This window comes from Erpetoichthys calabaricus, chromosome 17, assembly GCF_900747795.2.
Source record: "Erpetoichthys calabaricus chromosome 17, fErpCal1.3, whole genome shotgun sequence".
Taxonomy (NCBI): Eukaryota; Metazoa; Chordata; class Cladistia; order Polypteriformes; family Polypteridae; genus Erpetoichthys; species Erpetoichthys calabaricus.
In genome coordinates this window covers 48,557,185-48,580,201 of record NC_041410.2, presented here as the reverse complement: position 1 = coordinate 48,580,201, position 23,017 = coordinate 48,557,185, and the positions used below count along the sequence as shown (strand labels likewise).

At 43.6% G+C, this 23,017-nt stretch overlaps 1 protein-coding gene across 3 annotated transcripts in view; it reads right to left on the bottom strand.

The window, feature by feature from the left end:
- slc24a1 (solute carrier family 24 member 1) overlaps window positions 1–17,338 on the bottom strand; it is a 201,610-nt gene extending 184,272 nt beyond the window's left edge. For 2 of the 3 annotated variants that reach the window (XR_007933727.1, XM_051920317.1), the window contains exons 1-7: window positions 17,013–17,338; window positions 14,680–15,669; window positions 8,681–8,743; window positions 8,443–8,551; window positions 2,739–2,819; window positions 2,259–2,368; window positions 1,871–2,098 (exon numbers count right to left, since the gene is read on the bottom strand). Coding sequence is in view for 2 of the 3 variants with exons in the window: in XM_051920317.1 (XP_051776277.1) it covers window positions 1,871–2,098; window positions 2,259–2,368; window positions 2,739–2,819; window positions 8,443–8,551; window positions 8,681–8,743; window positions 14,680–15,585 (1,497 nt within the window). In the remaining variant the exon portion in view is untranslated. The remainder of the gene's footprint in view (window positions 1–1,870; window positions 2,099–2,258; window positions 2,369–2,738; window positions 2,820–8,442; window positions 8,552–8,680; window positions 8,744–14,679; window positions 15,670–17,012) is intronic. The other variant, XM_051920318.1, reaches the window with a different exon arrangement.
- Window positions 17,339–23,017: the final 5,679 nt, after the last annotated feature.

The window sequence follows — 23,017 nt, the reverse complement described above, 5'->3', positions numbered from 1 at the left end:
AAATTTAACAATAGAACAATAATTTGTACGTTATTAGTTACACCAGATTGTGTTTGTTCATTATTGTAACTTAGATGAACATCAGACCTCACTTTAGGACAAATTTATACACACATTCTCATACTTGTTCCTGTCACTGTGCATATCACTTTATGGCATGTTTGCAGTTTACGATTAGGAGTTTTTAACTTACTTCGGTTATTCCTTCAACCATAAAGTCAGGAGCTGGATGCTATGCAGTCTCGTCTGGGTTTCTGCTGGTGTCAGAGTTGTTGGGCTCATTTACTGTTCCGGATGTACTGACTACAGAAAGGTTCATTACCAACAGCAAAAATACCTCAGTTAACGGGAATCCCATTCCTCTGGATGTGGCGGGACACCATTTGTCTCGACTGCACTCTCTAGACAAGGGGCAGCAAAATTAGATCCAGGAGGGCCAGAATGGTTTTTATTTACTAGTTGCCAAATGTTCATGAGATGGAAAGTAAGCCAACCAGCTACCGTGATGCAATCTTTGTGCTCATCCTACAACATCTGGTTCAATAAAATGTTATTAAAAAAAAAAAGTCTTAGAAATACAAACTTTTGGATTGTTGCTCTCGTCAAAATGAAAATTAACAGTTTTAGGAAAGTCTTGTGTGGCAGAATTAAAGGACTAACAAGCTATAGAATTATTTAATACGTTTCATTAATAGCATCAAATGACTTCTGATTGGTTGAAATGAAAATGGTGGCTGTTAGGGAAAAAATTCTACTTCAGCACTCCTACATTTAATGGTTCTTCAGACTCCAGCAATATACAGGGTGGCCCACGAAAAAGTGGCCCGTCTCCACAGAGATGACTGCATTGTGTGGTGAAGAGAAAATTGATCAAATTATGTACTCGCATTTACAGAAGATGCTGAAAGTGATCTCCTTGTGTGTCAGTATATCTCTGTGCCCATTTCAGCATGTTAATCCGGCAGCAGATGAGATGGGAGTCGTCTCGGTGGAGGCGGGCCACTTTTTCGTGGACCACCCTGTATCTTATATATATAAATGTCTGCCCGTGTAAGTGTGTGTGTCTGTCTGTCTGGCCATATGACCCCTGCGTTTGGATTCTGATTAAGGAAACAAGAAACAATTCTGTTCTCAATTTTAAAAACCACTCGGTTAAGGCAATTAGGTTCAGAAAGTGACTGCAACTAAAACCTGCAGCCACTGCAGACCCCCCAGGTTTTGACTTTGACACCCCTGCTCTAGACGTAGCTGCCCACTCTGTCAAAGTCACATTTACTCCGCCTGTGTTGTCATAACTGGGAGTGACAGAGAGCACAGCCAGCCGGCAGCAATGCATTGTTCACGCTTTCTACTCGTCCAGAGATGCCTGCCAATGCCAAAATATAATCAAATGATTTGCAGGATGCCGTGGGTTTTTTGTATTTGTAACATTAAGTGTGGCATTCTTTGTGCATACAATGCACATTTCTATGTTGAATAGGGGTCTTTTGGGAGGTGTAGGCACTTTTTCCATTGTAACCACACGCTTGCTACCAGTTGGACGATACTTTACAAGAGCACCATTGCTCTTTGCTGTTTGAATAATCGCCCCCTACTTTGAGCTCCACTTCATGAGTCGTTGGATTGGTTTAGACCTGTCACACTCGGTGAACCATCTGACTGCTTCCATCCACATCTATTCATTCACAGGTTTTCTCCAGCTAGGATCATAGTGACTGAAGGTTTTCATTCCAATCCAATTCCTTCTAATTGGGTTAGAACAAATACCTTTAGCCGCTGACCAACCCTGAGAACCCCCACCCGTGCCACAAGGAGAGAAGTCACAATCTCTGCACCCCAACCACCATCTCTTATTCCAAAGTATCCTTACTGTTTTACGGACATCTGGAAGGGTGAGCCACAGTGGGAAGACAATCGGAAGTAGGAAGAGGTAAGTGGCCTGCTTGCGATGGCTGTCTGGCCATTCCAAAGACAGTGGCTCCTCATTTTCTTCAGACTCCTCGTCTTCCTCCTGGTCACTGCTGTCTGTATCATTGTTTGTATCATCACTGCTGCTGTTTTCTTCATCGCTCTCTGAAACTGCAGAGTCATCTGAAACCTTAGAGTTGACACAAAAACATTCATTCATTCAAATCATAGGATTCAGTAAACAAGGATAGGGTGGGCAGTTATCAGAGTAGATGAGGGGATATTTTTAGAGAAGGTCAAAGGGTGCAGTTAAGGGTGCTTATGGTAATGTTGAATGGGCACTTCGTTACCTTGTCATCTTCACACTTGTCCTCCTTGTCAACCTCTGCGTCCTGCTCTGGAGGAGTCACCTGAACGCTCACTGATTTGGGAACATCAGGCTTTTCTTCACAACCTGCAACTGTAAAGCAGAAGGAATGGGAGGATGGGTGCTACTGGGTGCACCTTTGCTTCTTCAATTCAGTCTAGTAAGTTAATGACTCTTGAAAACTGCCAGTGTGTCACCAACTGAAAAGACAAATGGCAAACAGGACACAGTAATAGATATGCATAGAGTGGGCAGTGGGCACTGTGGCTACAATGTCTGCAGAAAAGTGACCATGTGGCATTGGGAACATGTCTTGAAGTTCTATCGGTCTCTGATCTCACTCCATAATAATATCTGTCTTTTGACTATACATCAAGGTCCCACTTCTGGTATTCTGAGGGGCAGCACTAAGGACACTGTGCCCATCTACCATACCCTCAGTGGCTCGATGGCGGGAGCTCACCTTGCAACTTTCCTCGTCCAGTTTGTAATACCTTGCCCCTGGCCACTCTATCCAGGATCGCTGCCTTGTCCTTAAACTTGGCTGCAAATGAGAAAAAGGAGACGTGGGCACTCTTGGCTATTCTCAAATGGGTGCCATATAGGCAGCACGTAGTAAAGTCTGTGCCTCTACATGGGCCACACAAACTTTGTGACATCAGAAGTGATGTGTAATCTTGGTCCTGTCACGTGTTTCCATTTGGCTCACTGGAAGGTTTGCTATGCGCTTGGAATGTGTGTAGGCGGAAAGAAAAAGTGACACACATGACATTACATGCCCGTGGAGTGTACTCACAACCTACATCACTGAGGAGCATGTCACCAAAATCACACCTGACTATTGTGTGCAATGAATCCACAGTCTCACCTGCTCTCCTTCCCAGTGGCCTCTCTTTGTTAAGGGCTGGTGGGGCATTTCCTCTCTTCCCCAGCAGATGGTGCTGTTGCCCAAAAACTAAATAAGTAGTAATCTCACCTTTACAATTGAACACATTTTTAAAATGCTTATAGTAAACCGTGCTTAGTCTTTATAATCAAATCTTGGCAATTTTCCTGTGATATTTATAATTCAATTTTTTATATAAAATGTTTTTTTTTTCTTTTTGGGGCATGTGAATTTTTCTTTGTGCCTTAGACCCTGCACCATACCTTTGCTCTGGTGTACCCGTGTGCAGCCTCAGCTTTCTGGTTCTGCCTTGAAGCTTGAAGAACCGAGCACTTTTGGGCAACCTTTTGACTGATTTTTTTTGTGACACAAATTAAAAGTGTGCATTAACTTGTACATCTCTCTGCTTTGGAGTAGTCATCATCAGCTATCATAAATCACATTGATTACTTATATACAGTGTGATTTAGCATTTTGCCCAGTGAGCAAAATTTGGAGATTTATGAATATCCATTGCATTTCCGCTTTCAAGGTTGAATATTTGATATTGAGATATCTTTGGATGATGCAATAATGAGTTGCTAGATCTTCATTTTGTGCTTTGTTTTTTTTTTGTGTAATTTGGCTAACATTTTATCTTCATCCATGTTGTCAACATTATGAAACGCAGTGTATCTCCCTCATTCAAGGTTTACTGGAGGTCATCTCCTTCCTTGGCCACACTCCAATCCAATCTTCTGTGGCTCTTTCTGTACCGCTCCACCAATCTTTAATCTGCCGCATCCACTGCCTGCACATTCACTCCACCAGTACTACCTCACACCATTCAATTGCAGTCAGCGGCAACACCATCTGCTCCCACTTTCCTCAACTCCATGAGGTAATCCAAGCCAGGATCCTTCCTGAGACTGGTCAGCATTCTCATACTATGATGAGATGTCTGTGGCACAGGGCACTTTTTAAATAAATAGTCATATCCTGAGAGTTTAAAGCCCCCTACTGGGTGCAGGTGTGCAGGGTTGATTGCGGTGCTTGACTGATCATGCACTCATGTGCAAAGGTGGGAGGATCAGTCAGGCATCAGAGGTAGCAGCATATCACATCTGTGGCCAATCAAGCTAATATAAGAGGAGCCTGCATGGCAGATGGGGAGAAAAACAGAAACGAAAAGAGACAGAAGAAAAAGAACAGAGTCGGACGTTAAAAGGAAAGATTATAGTGATGACAGGATCGAGAGCCACTGGGGTGCAGAAGAAAGGAGGCAGGCAACCAGGAGCGGAGTCCCCTAGAAAGATATTACAGCTGGTGATGCCTGAGGGGGCCATAGAGGGTCACTCTGAATGAGCGTTTCTTGGGGAGTGTGGAGTGACCTGATGCTCGCTCCCGCATAAGGCCAAGGGGTGGCAACGGGAGCTGAAGGAGTGAGGAGAGGCTTGGTGCTGTATCCTGCTAAGAGCCCAGGGTGATAGCAGTGACCCAAGTTGGCTGTGCCGGCAGGAAGGTCGTCTCTGGCTGCAGGGATGTGGGGTAAGCAGAGGAGGTTTTGAAAAGCATGCACCAGGGACTGAGATTTTAGGAACGTTTCCTGCTTTGTGATTTTAACCTCAATTTTCATGGATATTTATTTATGGATTATTGTAACCTCCACATGGACACTGTTTTTTATTTATTGATTATTCATTTATTTATTATGGATGATGCACTGCACTATCAGACACTTGGTTTTGATTAATTTTTATAAAAGCACTTGTCACTCTTTTGCACGTGCCCCTTGCTGCATGTGTGTGGCCTCATTTGCTCGGCTCATCACGGTCTATGACTATCGGTGGTTATGGGTTGAAGACCGGGACTGCCACACATACCTACACTAATGGATGTAAGCAGAGCCGCGGGTGTAGAGAGTGCTCTGTTGTGTTATAGCTAGTGACGGCTGCTTAGTTTTATTTTTTCACTGAATCATGGGAGTTGATCCACAAGCAAAAACAAACTGATTCAGTAGAGCTCAATGGGAGTGCTAAGGCACATGTGTGATGCTATCAGCCTCTTTCATTTAAATGTTTAAAGCACACGTGCAAGTGAAGTACTGCATGTCTGACTTATGGTTCTTTGTAGGTATAAAGAAATTATCATCAGACAACAAGAACTCTGTCATTGATAATTCTCTCGTCCATCAAAAGGTACAATACGGTAAGAACACATTTATATTAGAATGTATTAATTGCTTGTTTTAAACAATTTGTTATTGAAATTGCGATAAACACAATACCTTAAATATAAACATCTACGCATGGAAGTGTGTGTGTCTGTCTGTCCGCCCCGGACATGCGAGGCTACAGCAAGAAGCTCAAAGAGCCTGGAAGGTGGCCTCAAGTTAACGAGTCGGAAGAAGAAAGAAGTACAAGGCTACAGCATGAAGCTGAAAGAAAGCAACTCGCCAAAGTGAAACCGGTGAGGAAAGACAAACGAGAGAGAAACTCACTTAGCCACTGATAGACAAGGGGGGCAACCATTCCGCAAAACGAAACCGCCGATTCTGCATTTCAATTTTTTTCTGATGATTTCAGTAGTTTCTAGGTGCCCAGACTTTTTACAGCACAGGCTTATACAGCTAGAATTAACATAATATTAAACTAAGACGTTTAGTCACACATACTGTAACTGAACCTTGTAGAAATATTTTTATTTCTAAAAATTATTTAGTTTCAACTTCACCTTAGCACATGCTTTTATTACCCAAGAATGAGTCACACAAATCCAGTTCATCTGAGTTGTCAACGAGTCTCATCATTCTCATTTTCCTGATTCACAGACAAATCATTACCTGAAAATGGATTCGCTAAATTCTCAATTACTTGTGATTCTGTAATGGAACATCATTTTTTAAATATGCATCCTAAAAATTTGTGCAAAATTTGTACTCAAACAGGACAAAGTTAAATGAACTATCTATCATCATGTTAAATATATTGTGACCACAAAGGGGCACCGCAGAGCCCCAAACACCAGACACAACTCAATGAAACACACGCTGACTCCGTCATATGGTGGAGCTGGGAAGTCTGAAATCACATTTGCGTCATTTGCGACCTCCACATATTCGTGCTGCCCAAGTAGAAAAGCAAACATGGATGCGCCCATGAAAGCAGCTGTTTCAGCAACAAACGCTAACTAACAGTTCTGTAGTCCAGATAGAAGAAGAAACTGATGAGCAAGAAAGGCACAAAAAAGGATGTTGTTATGTCTGATGTTTAAGCTCTTGGCCACGATAAACAGTACTACAGTCAGGTCCATAAGTATGTGGACAGTGACACAATTTTCATTATTTCTGTAGCTGTAGCCCATCTGCTTCAAGGTTCGACATGTTGTGTGTTCAGAGCTGCTCTTCTGCACACCTCTGTTGTAACAAGTTCTTATTTGAGTTACTATTGTCTTTCTATCAGCTCCAACCAGTCTGGCCATTCTCCTCCGACCTCTGGCATCAACAACGGCCTTTTCACCCAGAGAACTGCCACTCAATGGATGTTTTCCCATTTTGGACAATTCTCCTTAAACCCTAGAGATAGTTGTGTATGAAACTCCACTAGATCAGCAGTTTCTGAAATACTCAGACCAGCCCATCTGGCATCAACAGCCATGCCACATTCAAAGTCATTTAAATCTCCTTTCTTTTCCATTCTGATGCTCAGTTTGAAATTCAGCAGGTATTCTTGACAAGGTCTACATGCCGAAATGCATTGAGCTGCTGCCATGTGATTGGCTGGTGTCACACACATGTGCATGGGAGGCAGCTAAAGGGCTTGAATGAGGGTAATTCCAAGCCAGACCAGGATGGGACAGAGTGCACTGACTTTTTTTCTTGCTTTCTGCAGACCGTTCACAGGAAATTCCACCTGGCCCTGATGATGTCAATTCTCCGTCTAACCCCTTTGATGTCACTTCTGGGTCCAAGCCTATGGATGAAGACCCTTCCGGTTCCTGCCCCTTTGATGTCATTTCCTATACTGGCCTTTAAAAGCTGCCACCTTTCCCCCTATCCGCTCAGTTCTGTTTTGGACTCCAATTTGTGCACATCAGTGCTATCATTTCATTCAATTTTGCAGCCAGGAAACAATATACGGGTGGCTGCCCCAAACCTTGCTATGGCTCTTTGTCGAGTTTGTGACACTGGTTAGATATTTACATTAACAAGCAATTGAACAGGTGTACCTAATAAAATTATCTTTTATACTTTCTCCTATTGGGATTATTAGTCTTTCATAAATACCATGTTGCTTTTACATTTCTATACTTTGTCTTTATATCTTGAGTGACTAAAGTAATATGTTAAATATTAAGAGCACCTGGAGCAGTAAGGAGGTGCCATATGATCTGAACTGCAAGGTTTATCAGGCTGAGGATGAGAGCTCATCGACTAGTGAACAGTACGGGTAAAGTAAGACATCATTGACAGATAAATGGCTTATAGCCAAGGATGTTGAACCTTTGTATGTTTGAATATATTCTTGGAGACCAAAGTAATATTTGGGTCTGAGATATACAGTATCTAAGACATTGTGTGTTGTTTGTGCCAAAGATAGACACGTCTCTTTACTTTCTAGGGAGTGGCGTGTCATTCATATGGCACTGATGTGGTTAAAGTGCTAAGGAGTGGTGGGCTGTGTTTACGTCATTCATACGGCACTTTGTGTATATCTGTGTATGTGTGTGTTACTCTTAAGGTGCGAGAGTAGACCAATCTGATAACAAACTTCAGTAAGTCAAGGGTAGTAACATAATAATACAGAGCTTTATATCAAAACTTTCCTATTCTTCATCTATTTCTCCTGCTATTATTTGTTTTATTTTCTACTTGATACTGCTTTGCATTAAACTCCTATAATCTGTCTGCACATCATGAGTGTATGAAAGTAAATACAGGGTGTCTGTTGTGGGTTAATTGTCACTTCTCTCCCACAGGGTTAAATGGCTGAGATGGGACGCCCATAATAGTCAGCAGGAGTAACATGCCACTGGAAGATAACGGTAAGGAAGAATGTACACTCACCTCCATTGTCTTGGGTCCACTTTAGCCTGTGCTAAGTGTCGGAGTGTTACAATGTGTGTGTGTGCGGGTGTTCAGCATAACAAATCTACTGAGCTTCACTCTCCCTATTTTAATATGAGTGTGTTCTGTATGAAGTGAAGATGAGATGGAATCAACTACTGAAAGCAAACACAGCACAGCTGAAGGGTCAAAACATCTAAAATGGTATCTGGGTGTAAGAGCAGCCTAGTCACTTACCCTCTCCGAGGGGGTCAAGCGTGTGGATCATTAGCTGGAAGATCGTGTTGCGCATTGTACTGTTGTGAAGTGAAGCAGAGCTGCCCCCTCTCTGCAGCGCTGGCCGGAGCTGGAAAAACAGAGCGAGTCAGTGTGACTACTCACGTTTGTCTTGCACAATTAGACCACCATGAATGCTGTTTCCCCCAAATTCATCACTCATCACTATGGGACCCACCCGCTCCTTTGTTTCCCTCACCTTCAGTCGAGTGTTATCTTCAAGCTGGGCACGCTGGCTCTCCTCTGTAACTGGACCATTCTTCTGAAAAGAAAAAAAGGGAATTGTGGGGAGTTAAAGTAGGTTTCATCATGAGTTGCTGAGCCTGGAAAGGTTAGATCTGATACAACTGAAACTGCTATGGCAATGTGACAAGCTAAACTTCTCAGAAACGTCCAATTGGGACCTACCAGTTGTGTAAGGGATCACCAACAACTGAGCCTCTAAGGTTAATGTGTAACCCACCTTGCGCACAATCAGGCATCATTATACACCAGTAATGGCGCAATACACTTGACTTCAGCATTCCTAGTTTTCATCCTCTTTCTCTGTACGTTTAGCATTCGTTTGCTCAGAGGTTGATGCGCTTGCTGCTTCCTGAGCAGCTGCTCTTTTCTCCACCCTAGTGACCCGCTTCTTCTCTTCTTTCGTCAGCATCTTTTGGTGTTAAAACTGATTAAGTCAGTGTTTGTGTTGCAATTACTTAGTACTTTTTCTTTAATTTTTCACTTAGGCTGGCACTTAAGTCGTCAGTCTACCTCAAGAATGATTTAACATATGAAGAGGAAGGGGAAGTAACGGTGAAGGTGGTAGAGATAAGAATCACATGGCCGCCCTGCTGGCTGCTGCCGAGAGTTGATTCTACAATAAAATAAAATAAAAAAAAGGAATAACCTTGGAGGTCAATCATCACCCCGTAAGCAGATAGTAGACGTCACGTAGTATATGTGTACCAAATTTCAGGTCAATCGGTTTGCAAGCTGCAGATGATTTAAAATCCTGGACAGGCAAATGGACAGCCACAGTAGCATATTATATAAGAAGCTGAGATTTGAGGTGTTCATAGCCTGACAATGCCAGCCTTTAGGGGTTAACATTTTTATTCACCAGTCAGAAACCTGGAAGAGTGGGCACCTTTACATGCCATTCTGTGGGTACCTGCACCCTCAAACACAAGCAAAGTATCCTTCCAGGTGTTCCTGTTTTGAAATGCCAGCTTCTAGGTTCCAGCACCCTCATGTGCCAGCCTGATACCATTACACACCTTTACATGACAGTCACTAGGCACCTACACCCAGAGGTTCAATTAAACTGCCACTTGGATCTGGCCAGCAGTAGAATTTATACTAAATACATGACACCACAGAAGTACAGGGAGATTCACTCAAAAGAGGCTCCGAATATTCTGTAATAACTCTCGCTAAGACGAAGCAATCTGAACAAAACAACGTGCGATGTGCATCTCAGTATATGGAGCTTCGAACAAGCCGGAATGCCCCACAGCGATGGGGCAGGCACCGGTCAGCCATCTAGACGTTTAACCTCCATTTGTAACTTCTGGGTTCATACCGCCCGCACCCCTTCACTCAGTCACTCGACTCCTCATCAGGATGGCGGTGTACAGCATTGAACAGACCATCTTCGTGGTGCGAACCTATTGGGTCACCAATTCAGTTAAGCGATATCAGATTCAACTGGGGCAGCACGGTGGTGCAGTGGTAGCTTCCCGGGTCCTCCCTGCGTGGAGTTTGCATGTTCTCCCCGTGTCTGCGTGGGTTTCCTCCGGGTGCTCCAGTTTCCTCCCACAGTCCAAAGACATGCAGGTTAGGTGCATTGGCGATCCTAAATTGTCCCTAGTCTAAATTGTCCCTAATGTGTGCTTGGTGTGTGTGTCCTCAGGTGGGCTGGTGCCCTGTCCGGGGTTTGTTTCCTGCCTTGCGCCCTGTGTTGGCTGGGATTGGCTCCAGCAGACCCCTGTGACCCTGTGTTCGGATATAGCGGGTTGGAAAATGACTGACTGACTGACTGACTGACTGACTGACTGACTGACTGACTGACTGACAGAATCAAATGGATGATCGTGAGTTAACAGAAGGTTACTTCCAACAAGATGGAGCAAAGCGTCACACATCGGTAAGGTCCATGGCAGAAATTGAGTATTTCTTCAGCAACACGGTAATTTCCAAGCGCAGTGTTTCGGGGTGGCAAGTGGGGCGACCTCCCCATGCCCCGAGGCTAACGGGGCCTCGCTTTTGAGGTCCGCGTGTCCCGTTCGAGCATTTCTGTCAAGTTATATTCTCTAGCATATATATAATTACCGGCTGACATGACATCAGCATGAGTTATGACTACGACGTCCAGCATATCGAGACTCAAGAGTATACTTTTCTAGAAGAGGCCCTGCTAATTTCCGCATGACACCGCATCGCATTTCACGTGGTATTGTCATGAATTATGAATTGCATTTTTTTAATATATTATATCGTTATATTTTGATAACTGCAGTGGGTTGGCACCCTGCCCAGGATTGGTTCCTGCCTTGTGCCCTGTGTTGGCTGGGATTGGCTCCAGCAGACCCCCGTGACCCTGTGTTCGGATTCACCGCGTTGGAAAATGGATGGATGGATATTTTGATAAAAGTTCGCGTGTTATCTTGTATAACTTTAGCGGAATACTGTATTGAGAAAATCCGTATGTTAAAATTATTTTTTATTAAATTCGCGCGCAGGTTTATACAATCCACACATACTATGTATGCTCAAAGGAAAAGTCTATCGGAACAAGCATCGCACTGTGGAAGATTTGAAGGAGAACATCCAACGTGAAATTGCTGATATTCCCCGCCGAAAGGCTTGCCGATACGTTCAGGAACATGGAGCGCCGCGTCGAAATGTGTCTGGCAGAAAACGGAAACCACTTCCAGCATCGCATTAATGCAATCGATTACACATACGTCAAGGTATAGAGCGTATTTTTTTTTTTGTTCCGATTGCTTCATCCTAACGGGAGTTACAACAGAATATTCGAGGCCTCTTTCGAGTGAATCTCCCCAGGGCCGGATTTTCCTATAGGCTAACGAGGCTTCAGCCTAGGGCCTCAAGATCAAGAGGGGCCTACATTCAAATTGTTAGCAAAATTTTATTATCTCTCATGTAATTTACAAACTTAAAAGTGGAAGGTGAAAGGGCCTCATAAGTGGAATAGCCTAGGGCCTCTTTTCATATAAATCCGGCCCTGAATCTCCCTGTATTTCTGTAACTCTGCCCTGTGAGATGCGCTATGCGCTAACTCACTAACTTCACGTCTCGTTTCTCTTTGGATGCCCTCTAAGGAAAACGTGAAGCAATTCAGAGGACTGAATTAAAAAATAATAATAATCAGTTAAAAATTGAGAAAAGTTCATTAGCAGAAAAACAAAGTCACTAATTATGCATTACAATGAAAACCTGCAGCCACAGTAGCGCTCCATGACCAGAGTTGAAGACCCCCGATGTAGACAACCTTTTCAAAAGAGATTATAACGTGTGTGTGCCCACTTTCTAAACCTGCAAAGTCCCCCTAAACCCTTGGGTCCAGCCCACCAGTATTACAATGTTTTTAGTTTTGGTAAACTCGTTTGCTGGATCCTCGTCATTTTCCGAACAGCTTTAGAAATTGGCAGATTAGTGCAGAACTTATTTTTTCTCTTTGTTGACTGTAATCGAAGGAACATGTGAGTTACTTTCCTCCTGCTTTTAATCTGGATTCATACATATTGCAAATGTAAAGTTTTGAAAGGCTTTTTTAATTCTCTATTGCTGTGTTTCTCAACCTTTTTTCTGTGGTGGCACATTTTTTGTAACCAAAAACATCCGAAGGCACACCACTGTACTAACCACAAACACCTTATATCTCATACACGTGCTCAAAGCCGCGTAAAAGAATAAGCTCTGAGATCAACGTTAACAGACATGGCACTTAGTCAGCACTTTGGTGGCATCTCCCAGCTGTTTCGTCCCTCTGCCAGCCCCTCTCTGCCTCAGAGGCAACTCGTATGCCCACTAAATACGGTCCGAGTGAGACTCGCTGGTGACCACACACACCCAAGGGAGATGGACCATAGCAGCCTGGAGATGCGTCCGAAGTGCTGTGTCTGCAACTTAGCGATCATGGAGCTGCTTTAATGCCCGCTTCTCCAGGTAATCCTGTCCTCCACTGACAGGACTCGACCACTTCTCTTAGGTTCAGACCTCCACTGCTATTTCCACGGCACACCTGGGCCTGCTTGAAAAACTGCCGTATCAAATCAAGGTGCTGCTTTTACATTAGAGCAACTAATTACAAAAACATTTGGCATATACTAGTTGGAAATAAACAAAGCACAGACCCTCACAAAAATTCCTCAACAATCCTTTGTTTAAATCTCCAAATGAAATATTAGAGAGGGGGTTTGAAGGAATTTCACTTTTTAGTTGTGCCCAGCAAGAGTTCACAATTTAAGATAAAAAAAATGGTGGAACCTAAAAATGTTTCATTTAATGGAGTTGGCACACCAAAAAAAAAGGTTGAGTACCCTGACGTAAAGACCACATATCCATCAATAGTCTGCTAGAGTTAAGCATTTGCTTTGTGTTTTCAAGCCGTGGGACCGCTATTAGCAGAAACCAAGATCGAAGATGATGTTCAGATTAATATGGTGGGGCTTGACCAGGTGGTACATTTTAGGAGTCTTGGCTTAAAACCCCCAGCTTTAAAATGACCCTTGTTGGAGTCTGAGTTATGCTCTAAATAGAAGTTTTATAATGAACCCATTTCTTGGAGTACCTACTTTTAAATTACTATTTGACAATAACACGTGTGCTGGATTCATGGGTTCAAATGGTCCACTGGATGAGTTATTATTCACTGAAAAAAGGTAAATGGCAGGCTGTTACATTTACAAGAATGTATTTACTTTATATTCCATGTATTGTTTATGTTCCACTTTTGAACATAACTCGATCACGTTTAATTTATTGAATCTTGTGGGATGTGCAATATACTAATTTCAGTCATATAGGTAGAAGTCAAAATAGTTATATTTAGTCTTCACCGGAAATTAATACGCACCAAGCGGATTTATCATCCGGATAACTTGGCGGTAAAGTCATGTGACTTTCAAAGAAGCAACAGGTTGTTCGTTTGAGTTACTGTCGCTGGTTAAGAGCAAAAGGTTAGTGAAATAAAGTTAAAAAAAATAAAAACACACACACACACAACGAGAAATATTCAGATAGTCATTTAAAATACGTAATCACACAGACTAACGTTACTCCGTTTTGCGTTCTTTGCATTCTCTTTTAATGTTAAAGCATCAGAATTAAAAGCTTTTTTAAAAACAACTAAATATTTCAATGAAAGTCAAAATTGAAATCCGTTTTTTTTTGTACACCACTCTATACTTTCATTTGTATTGAATGAGTATGAATTGTGCGGCACAGTGTGCAGCGGTAGCGCTGCTACCCCGCAGTCCGGAGACCCGGGTGTGCTTTCCGCGTCCTCCCTGCATGGAGTTGTTTTATTGACATGAGCCATGTTTATTTAACATAATTAATTTAACAGAGAATGAAGCAGTTTTATTCATTTTATTTAAAAATATGTTATTTCAGAATATAATAATTTAGTGCATTAAGCATAATTAAATTATTTTTGATAAAAACAATTTTATTATGTGCCACCGATGTACATTTTTTTTATTCTAATCTGACATGCCATTTTTTTCGGTGTTGGCAGCTCAGCCCGCCAGCCCAATCTTTTGCGGTGCTTTACCTCCATAAACGCTGATGCAAATGTTAATCAATTCTTCATCACGCTAAATTACCTTTCTCCTTGGAATAGGACCAACCTGTATTCCTTAATCTTGTATTTCAGAATTTAACCCCAGAAAACTAAACCTAAAAATTTTCAAAGTGTAACTTTTTTCCCTCCAGACTTTGAATCTGTGTAGTCTTAAATAATGCCGCTTAGTGTATTCATTTAGATGTCTGTCCTTGTCCTACCTCATCAGGCTGCAGCTTTTTCTGTCTGGGGTCTGATCCTCTACTGGCAGCTACAGGGAGAGTGGCCTTCAAACTGACAATGACAGGCATTGGGGTCTCGGCCAACACCAGACTTGCACATCCATGATAAAGACAGTTGATTTTGTAATGTATCCTTAATGTTAACCGATTAAGATCACCTACCTGGTCCACCTCTTCTGGCGCGATGACCTGCACGATGTTCTTGTGTCTGTTGAGCTGCAGTTTCACCAGTTGCTCCAGCTGCACGTTGAACTTCATGAAGGTGACATAGCTGGCATAGCCTAAGATGAGCAATAGACTCTCCCACCAAGAAATAATGTTATCCAGGAAGAAAATAATAAGCATAATGAGGTCCAGAACGTAGAAGGAGACGTCCCTGAAGAGCGGCCACCAGGTCAGGTGCAGGATCTCCCTGGAGAAAAGGGCGCACATGCCGATCACAAAGAGAATGTTGAACACGGCAGAGCCCACGATTGTCCCGATGCCGACGTTACTGTGAGAGATGAATACCCCGATAAGCGATGTGAAAAGCTCGGGAGCAGAACCTCCAGCTGCCATAAACGTCGCTCCGGCCACATCGTCCGAGATCTGCAACTTGTCCGTGATGACACCTAGAGCTGGGACAAAAAACTCGTCGCACACGATGGCGAGGGCCACAAACATGTAGACCATCCCAAAAATGTGTAAGAGCACAAAGCCCTGGCGGCGCTCCTCCACGGAGAAAAAGTCCTCCGGGTACTCTTCCTTCTTATGAGGGGCATTGTCGTGGGGGATACTGCTGACGTTGGTTGGTTTCGGGGCAGGGAGCGCAGTCGGTGCTCCGTGCACCCTGAACAGGTCGATGCACCTCCTGATTTCGACTTCGCTCCGGTTATCCGGCGTCTCCGGCTCCTCTGACTGCGTACTGTTCGAAACATTCGGAAGAGATTCGGCTGCCTCAGTCGTCTGAGGCGCAGACACGAAGCTGGACCACAGCTGGCAGGTGGTCACTGCAGTAAGCAGGAGTACAGCGCGTTGCCACCGTTGCCTCTTCGGTCGCCATGGACGCCTGTCGCCTGCTGCCAGCATCGCGGAGCTGGACCCCCGTCTCTCTGACCGCAGGTTCGCTGCTCATCCAGTTGAAAACGCGTGCAGGGACGGGGCGGCCGCAATCTACAAAGCAAAAGGGATCGCGTTAAAGGAATCACGGGAGGAAGGTTTGTACAAAATGCATTAACCCTTGGGATTATCGCATTTGCGGGCTCGCTGGTCTGTAAGCGCGTTAAAAAGAACTCACCGGGCTTTGCTTCAGTAAGATCTCCGTGCCCTGACCAACTCGATGAATGCAAGCGACCGCCCTAAGTGACCATTCAACGTCCACATCTTCACATTCACTTATTGTCAGCGTCAAAAGTAGTTTTAATTATAGCCTATCGTGTGGCATCAAAGGAATAAAAATAAATGGTACATGAAACGCAATAAAAATATGCAGAGCAGATGTCCATACTATATGTAAACAGTCAGAAAAAGTAAATTGTGAACTGGAAAAAATAAATGTCTGCAGGCGTCTGCAGTAAAGCATTGACCCATTTGTCACAATTTAGCGGATCCTCTGATGTCAGTGTGCGTACCCAAGAATCTTTTTCTTTCGGTGTTAATTTCTTAGTGTAAAGCCAAGGGTCTTATGCGTGTCAGTTCTTAGTAAATGGCGTAAGGAGTATACTAACACCGCACTCTAACCTTGGTGCCTCCATTCCGACAGAAACTTTCCCCAGGCGCCCAACTTTCCCCAGGCTCGCTCCCCCAGTTAGGTGCAGTTGCAAATATAAATAATGAAACGTTGCATCAAAATAAAAGTCAAAACAATTAATAAGTATTAACGTAACTAATGCAAGCATAGAGCTCTCGAACTATGAAAAGAATAGATAGATGTTGATAGCAAATAAAACCCTTTAATTTGAAAACAGAATTGTGTTAGATAGATAGATAGATAGATAGATAGATAGATAGATAGATAGATAGATAGATAGATAGATAGATAGATAGATAGATAGATAGATAGATAGATAGATACTTTAAGGGGACATTAATAATAGCTGCTAACATCCTACCTTAATTTATATTAGACTCGTATCCACAAGACGTGTCCTGCCTTCGCTCTTAGTCCCTTATAAACTCATTTTGCGTACCCCACGTTAAAGTGCTTGCGCCCATACACAATAACTTCCCAACAGTGTAGAATGTAGAATTTTACATCGAGTCGCTTCCTAATAGCAGTTTACTAGCATGCCCTATTCTCCCCTAGTGAAAGTGACCCTCATCTCTTGCAGATCCCCAGCGCTTAGTGCTTTGGCTTCAATATCGCTGACACATTCAATACGACGTAATCCATAAAAAGCGATCGAAGCCCACTATTTTAGTCAGTGTTACTTCTTCTCGTTGCCGAGTACCCCTACACGCAGTATTCCCCAGTTTTATTCTAAGTTTGTGACAGGAGTTTAATGACAGCGACCTACCTGAGCTGCAGCTGGGGCCGAGAGATCTTCGTGTGATTGCGCTTATAAAGCGCCCCCCCCTTTCTCTCGCTCTCTCTCCTTTCTCAGCGGATCAGGGCACTTGAACCCTTTAAGAGGATTACTTGTCATGTCCCATTTTCTGCTTTAAACTTGCTATTCACCAAATAAAACAGAGGTGAGAGGCAGGAATTCATTGGGTTGCAGAAGTTTCCTCGTTTTCTTCTTCACCAAACTGGCTGTCATCCGGAGTTGACCGACTGGACCCCGATGATTCCCTTTCCTTGTTTAATCCCCGATGTCCTTTTACTGTCTGCCGATTAATCCCCGTGGCGATTATCAGAAAGGTGTAGGACACCTAATGAATGAGGCGTGACCTCAGACGTTTGGGGAAACTGCGCTTCTTCTCACGTGGATAAGGGGTGGGGTCGCAGATTAGCGCTGAGCAGACTCTGGTCAGACTCACCAACGGGGCGGAGCTAGAAGTCATCAGGGTCGGGTCAGCAGAACAACTGGCAGCGGACACAGCGATCGAAGCGGACATCATCTCACGAACTGAAGTGGGAGCTAAACCCACTGACGGAGGAGGATTTTAATAAGAAATATTTACCTCACGAGTGAATGTAGCATGTGAGGAACTGTCGTCCGAGCCAACGTCGATTCTTCCTGAATGCATTTCGACTTTCCCCGATCTGTTGGGACACAGAAATCTGTTCAGGTAACCACAGACCTAATAGCATCTCCTCAGTGTGAGAAGTCAGTTGGTTTTTACGTTCTGTTGCACAAACATCAGAAGAACGTGCAATGACGGTTGAGGTTTACTATTATAAATTGGAAGATGCTGCTTTAATTTCTTACCTGGTTCCAGTGGCGGGGTAGGGTGGTCTTGGGGTCACTATTTTCCAGAGTGTTCGTGTCTACTTCTCGACCGCGGTACAAAATAAATAAAGATTCTTTCCGGATTCTTCATGTAGTTCTTTAGGAACCAAAAATGGTTTCCCGTATGGCATCGCTCTAAATAAATGCTCTGGGACCGTCATTTTTAAGAGTGCAGGGTGGCAAAATCTATGTGGTGGCGTTTTTCTTCAACCACACTGACCCTGACTTACAAAACACTCAGATTCAATACAGCTGTCCAACTCCTATTGAACTTTGAACAGTCGTGTGAAAAAGTAAGTACACCCCATGAAAACAGTTGACTTTTTCATCCTGTTTGAACAGGTAAGCATTAGATCTTCATGAAAACTGCCTACAGATAAAGTTTAATATACTTGAACAAATGACACATCAAACTGACATGGTGTATTCATTCTCATAATGTAAATGAACGAAAATGCAGATTTGACACATCCATCCATTATCCAACCTGCTGAATCCAAACACAGGGTCACGGGGGTCTGCTGGAGCCAAGACAGGGCACGAACCAATCCCAGACAGGGTGCCAACCCACCGCAGGACACACACAAACACGGGACAATTTAGAATCGCCAATCCACCTAACCTGCATGTCTTTGGACTGTGGGAGGAAACTGGAGCACCCGGAGGAAACCCACACAGACACGGGGAGAACATACAAACTCCACGCAGGGAGGACCCGGGAAGCGAACCCTATAAACATACATTCATCACCACTTCGAATTGATAAATTAAAGTCAGATGCTCCAGATTGGCTGCCAACGGTTAGAACCTCCTTAGGGAGTGTGCAGGTTGGCCCTGCCTTATTTAAATCACAGATACGGAGGGTCTCTGGTGTCCTCATTGCTATTGACATGTGTGGTGTCATCATACCAAGATTAAAACAGGCCCTCAGAAAGAAGGCTGTGGATGCCTATGAGTCTGGCAAGGGATTTAAAAAGATCACCAAATTATCTGAAATCAGTCATTCCACTGTAAGGACAATCCTGTACAAGCAGTGCAGATTTCAGACAACTACTAACTTGTCCAGAACTGGCCGGCCCAGCAAATTCAGACCAAGAGCTGACTGTTTGATGCTAAAAGAAGTCTCCAAGTCCCCCAAAATTTCATTGTAGAATCTGTCACTCTTGTAAAAGTTGGTGTAAAAGTGCAGTCATCTACAATCAGAAAGAGATTGCACAAATGTGACCTGCATGTGACGTAAAAGAACATTAGAGCAAGACTAGAATTTGACATTGACCATCTAGGCAAAGACCAGCCCTCCTGGAGCAAAGCACTCTGGACAGATGAGTCAAAGGTAGAGCTGTTTGGCCATAGACAGAGTGGACATGTTATCCACCTTAATAAAATGATATGTATCTGTGTATTTGTGTGTCTGTTTGGTTGCTATGTCTTTGTCTTGCCAACAGATGGCACATCACCAGCATTAACATTGCTTTTATGAATTCCATACCAAACGGTATATAACAGAGATGGCATTGCATTAGTCACTCCAACAGATGGCACATTACAAACATTTGTAGTATTAAAATGCATTGCATTTGTCATTCCAACAGATGGCACATCACCAACATCAACATTGCTTTTATGGATTCCATACCAAATGGCATATAACAGAGACGGCATTGCATTAGTTATTCCAACAGATGGCTCATCACAAACATTTATAGTAATTGTAACCACAAGGGGGTGCCACCAAGCCCAAACCAGACACAATATTACCTAAAACAACTTTTTTTTCTTTTCAATTTATGTTCCTTTATAGTCATTCCAGTGCGTGCTCAGAGCAAAGTATGTGTGTATATTTATTTACTTATTTAGCTACCTAGTTATGTATTTATTTATTCAAAGAGTTTCTGTAAAAAGCCAAATTTCCTGAGTACAAATAAAGTCTATCTATCTATCTATCTATCTATCTATCTATCTATCTATCTATCTATCTATCTATCTATCTATCTATCTATCTGTAATCAACACTCTTCTAATTAAATGTCAGCCAGACTACTCAAAACAAGCAGATTCTCTTCCTCCTTCCACTTCCAGTTGAATGTTGCCCGCTGTCTCCCGACTCTGACTTAGGTAAGGCTGTGGGCTTTTTTTAAACTGGACCCAAGACTGCTTCCAGTATCCCAGGATTGGAGCACTTCTGGGTCAGATAGAAACCAGGATAGTCCTCCTCCAGCAGCACCCCCTTGTTGCGCCCAAAGACTCCAGCAGGGTTGTACTTCTGGACTCCAAGTCCCATGCCAAGCTGCAGGAGTCTCAGCTGGGTTTAGCCAGGAGGAACACAGCCACCTGCCATGTGAGGGAGTTAACTGCTCCCGGCACTCATGTTTACCCAGTCCACTTATTATCCTTCTCTCCATGCCAGCATGAAGAATGTAAAACTTTCTGGCTGGGTTGAGCCTCAGCTCCCACTGTCCTTTAACTGTGGCCTCCCATTCATCTAAGAAATCATCCTCCATCCTGTCTGGGATGCCTGCCCGTCCTCTTGAGCACTTACACAATGCATTTTATTACTCCAAACGTTTGTGCTGGACCATCTGTTGGAATGACAAATGCAATACATTTTATTTCTACATTCATAACAAAAAGCATTACAATAGATGGTGCCCTGCAAAATTTAACGCTGACGTCTCCATTGATTATGTAGACTTCATGTCCATCTTAGATGTGTATTACAGCTTGTATCTTCATGTTTATCCATCCATCCATCCATTTTCCAACCCGCTGAATCCGAACACATATATTGTTATATTTGTGTTTACACTGTAGCCACCAGGGGGAGCACCAGCACCCCAAACCCAAAACCCCACACAAGCAGACACAGGCACAAGTCTCTGCCACACACAAGGCTTTTATTTCAGTGGGAAACACTTTTCACACATTTCCTACAGCATAGTACAGCATCAGGAACAATAAACCACAATTCTTTTCTTTCTCTGTCTTGTCTCTCTTTCTTTCTTCTTCCACTTCCACTCCTCCTCCAGCAAGCTGCGTCCTCCACCTCCCGACTCTGGCTCCCTGAATGAAGTGAGGTGGTCCCTTTTATGCTGCACCTGGGAGAATGCAGGTGGCCCATTAGCATGATCTGGTAGTACTCTGGATTGTGGTGAAAGTCCGAATAAAGGGGGCTCGCCAATTCCTGCAGCACCCCCTAGCGACACCTCCAGAACAGGGCTGAGACCACAAAGTCCAAGTCCCAGTGTGTCCTGTGGAAATCTGGGGTACTATAACAACCCAGGGGGGCTGCCACCTAGTGCTCCAGGGGCGATAGTGTCCTGTGCCCCCCTATTAAAGTGTCCTGCCAGGTAAGGGCCTTGGCCATCTGCCACAACACGTTGACACCCTTTGCCCCACATTTTAATGATAATTACCCATTTAATTACATTTAGTTTTGGCATAATTAAACTGTGGTCTTGAATCAAAATGAAACAAACACAAAGCTGCCACTAAGCAAAATGCAATATGTCTGCTTTGCTTTTAGTTATGACATGCGATCTACAGACATGAATTAAAATGTATTGTGCCATTGTACTGCATTTTAAACAGACATGAAAATGGCTTGCTGTAGTGAGAAACAATCAATCATTTGGTCAATGTGTTTTTAATTATTACACAATTAAACAGTGCCAAAACTAAATGGCACACTAACACACACCGATCAGCGATAACATTATGACCACCCACCTAATATCGAGTAGGTCCCTATTTGCTGCCAAAACAGCCCTGACCTGTCGAGGCATGAGCTCCACTAGACCTCTGAAGGTATGTGGTGGTATCTGGCACCAAGCAGATCCTTGAAGTCTTACAAGTTGAGAGGTGGGACCTCCAGCACTTCCCACAGATGCTTGATTGGACTGACATGTGGAGAATTTGGAGGCCAAGTCAACACCTCAAAGTCATTATTGTGTTCCTCAAACCATTCTTCAACCATTTTTGCTGTGTGGCAGGGATACTGCCATCAGGGAATACCATTATCATGAAGGGGTGTACGTGGTCTGCAACGATATTTAGGTAGGTGGTGCGTGCCAAAGTAACATCCACATAAACGCCAGGACCCAAGGTTTCCCAGCAGAACATTGCCCAAAGCATCACGCTGCCTCCACTGGCTTGCCTTCTTCCCATAATGCATCTTGGTGTCATGTCTTCCCCAGGTAAGTGATACACATTCACCCGGCCATCCACATGATGTAAAAGAAAACGTGATTCATCAGACCAGGCCACTTTCTTCCATTGCTCCATGGTCCAGTTCTGATGCTGACCTGCACACTGTACAGTAAGCACTTTGGTGGTGGACACAGGTCAGCATGGACACGCTGACCAGTCTGCGGCTAAGCAGTCCCATACGCAACAAACTGTGATGCACTGTGTGTTCTGACACCTTTCTGTCTGAGCCAGCATTAACATTTTCAGCAATCTCAGCTACAGTAGCACTTCTATTGGGTCCAGCCTTTGACCCCTCGTCATCAAAGAGCCCTCGCCGCCCATGTCGCCGGTTCACCAGTTCTCCTTCCTTGACCACTGCAGACCGGGAACATCCCACAGGACCTGCCATTTTGGAGATGCTCTGATCTTGTCACCTAGCCATCACAATTTGGTCCTTGTCAATCACTCAAATCCTTAGGTTTGTCAATGTTTTCTACTTCTAACACATCTAAAACATATATCTCATTCACTGCCAGGTGCCACTGTAACGAGATACTCAATGTTACTCACTTCACCTGTCAGTGGTCATAATGTTATGGTCGATCGATGTATGTATTACATTTCAACGTATTTAAGAAGTTGGATTGCATTTAATTTTGGCACAAATAATCGTCCATTACGTACTTCATAAACCGAGATTAGGCCTATCTGAAAACGGCAAGCAGGGTCGAATGCCTCTATGGATTTCTAAGAAGTACGCACATCTTCCCTGTTATGAAGATAGCGTGGCCCATTTGATTTGGCGCAGGCGCACTGAGGCGTGATTGTTACGGCTCTCCACGTGTTCGCGCATCAGCTTCAGAACACTTCCGTCTCTTCAAGCGCTCTTGTCGAACGTCCGGTCAGTTAGGAAAGTTTATGTGTTCAGCTCACACCAAAGAGCA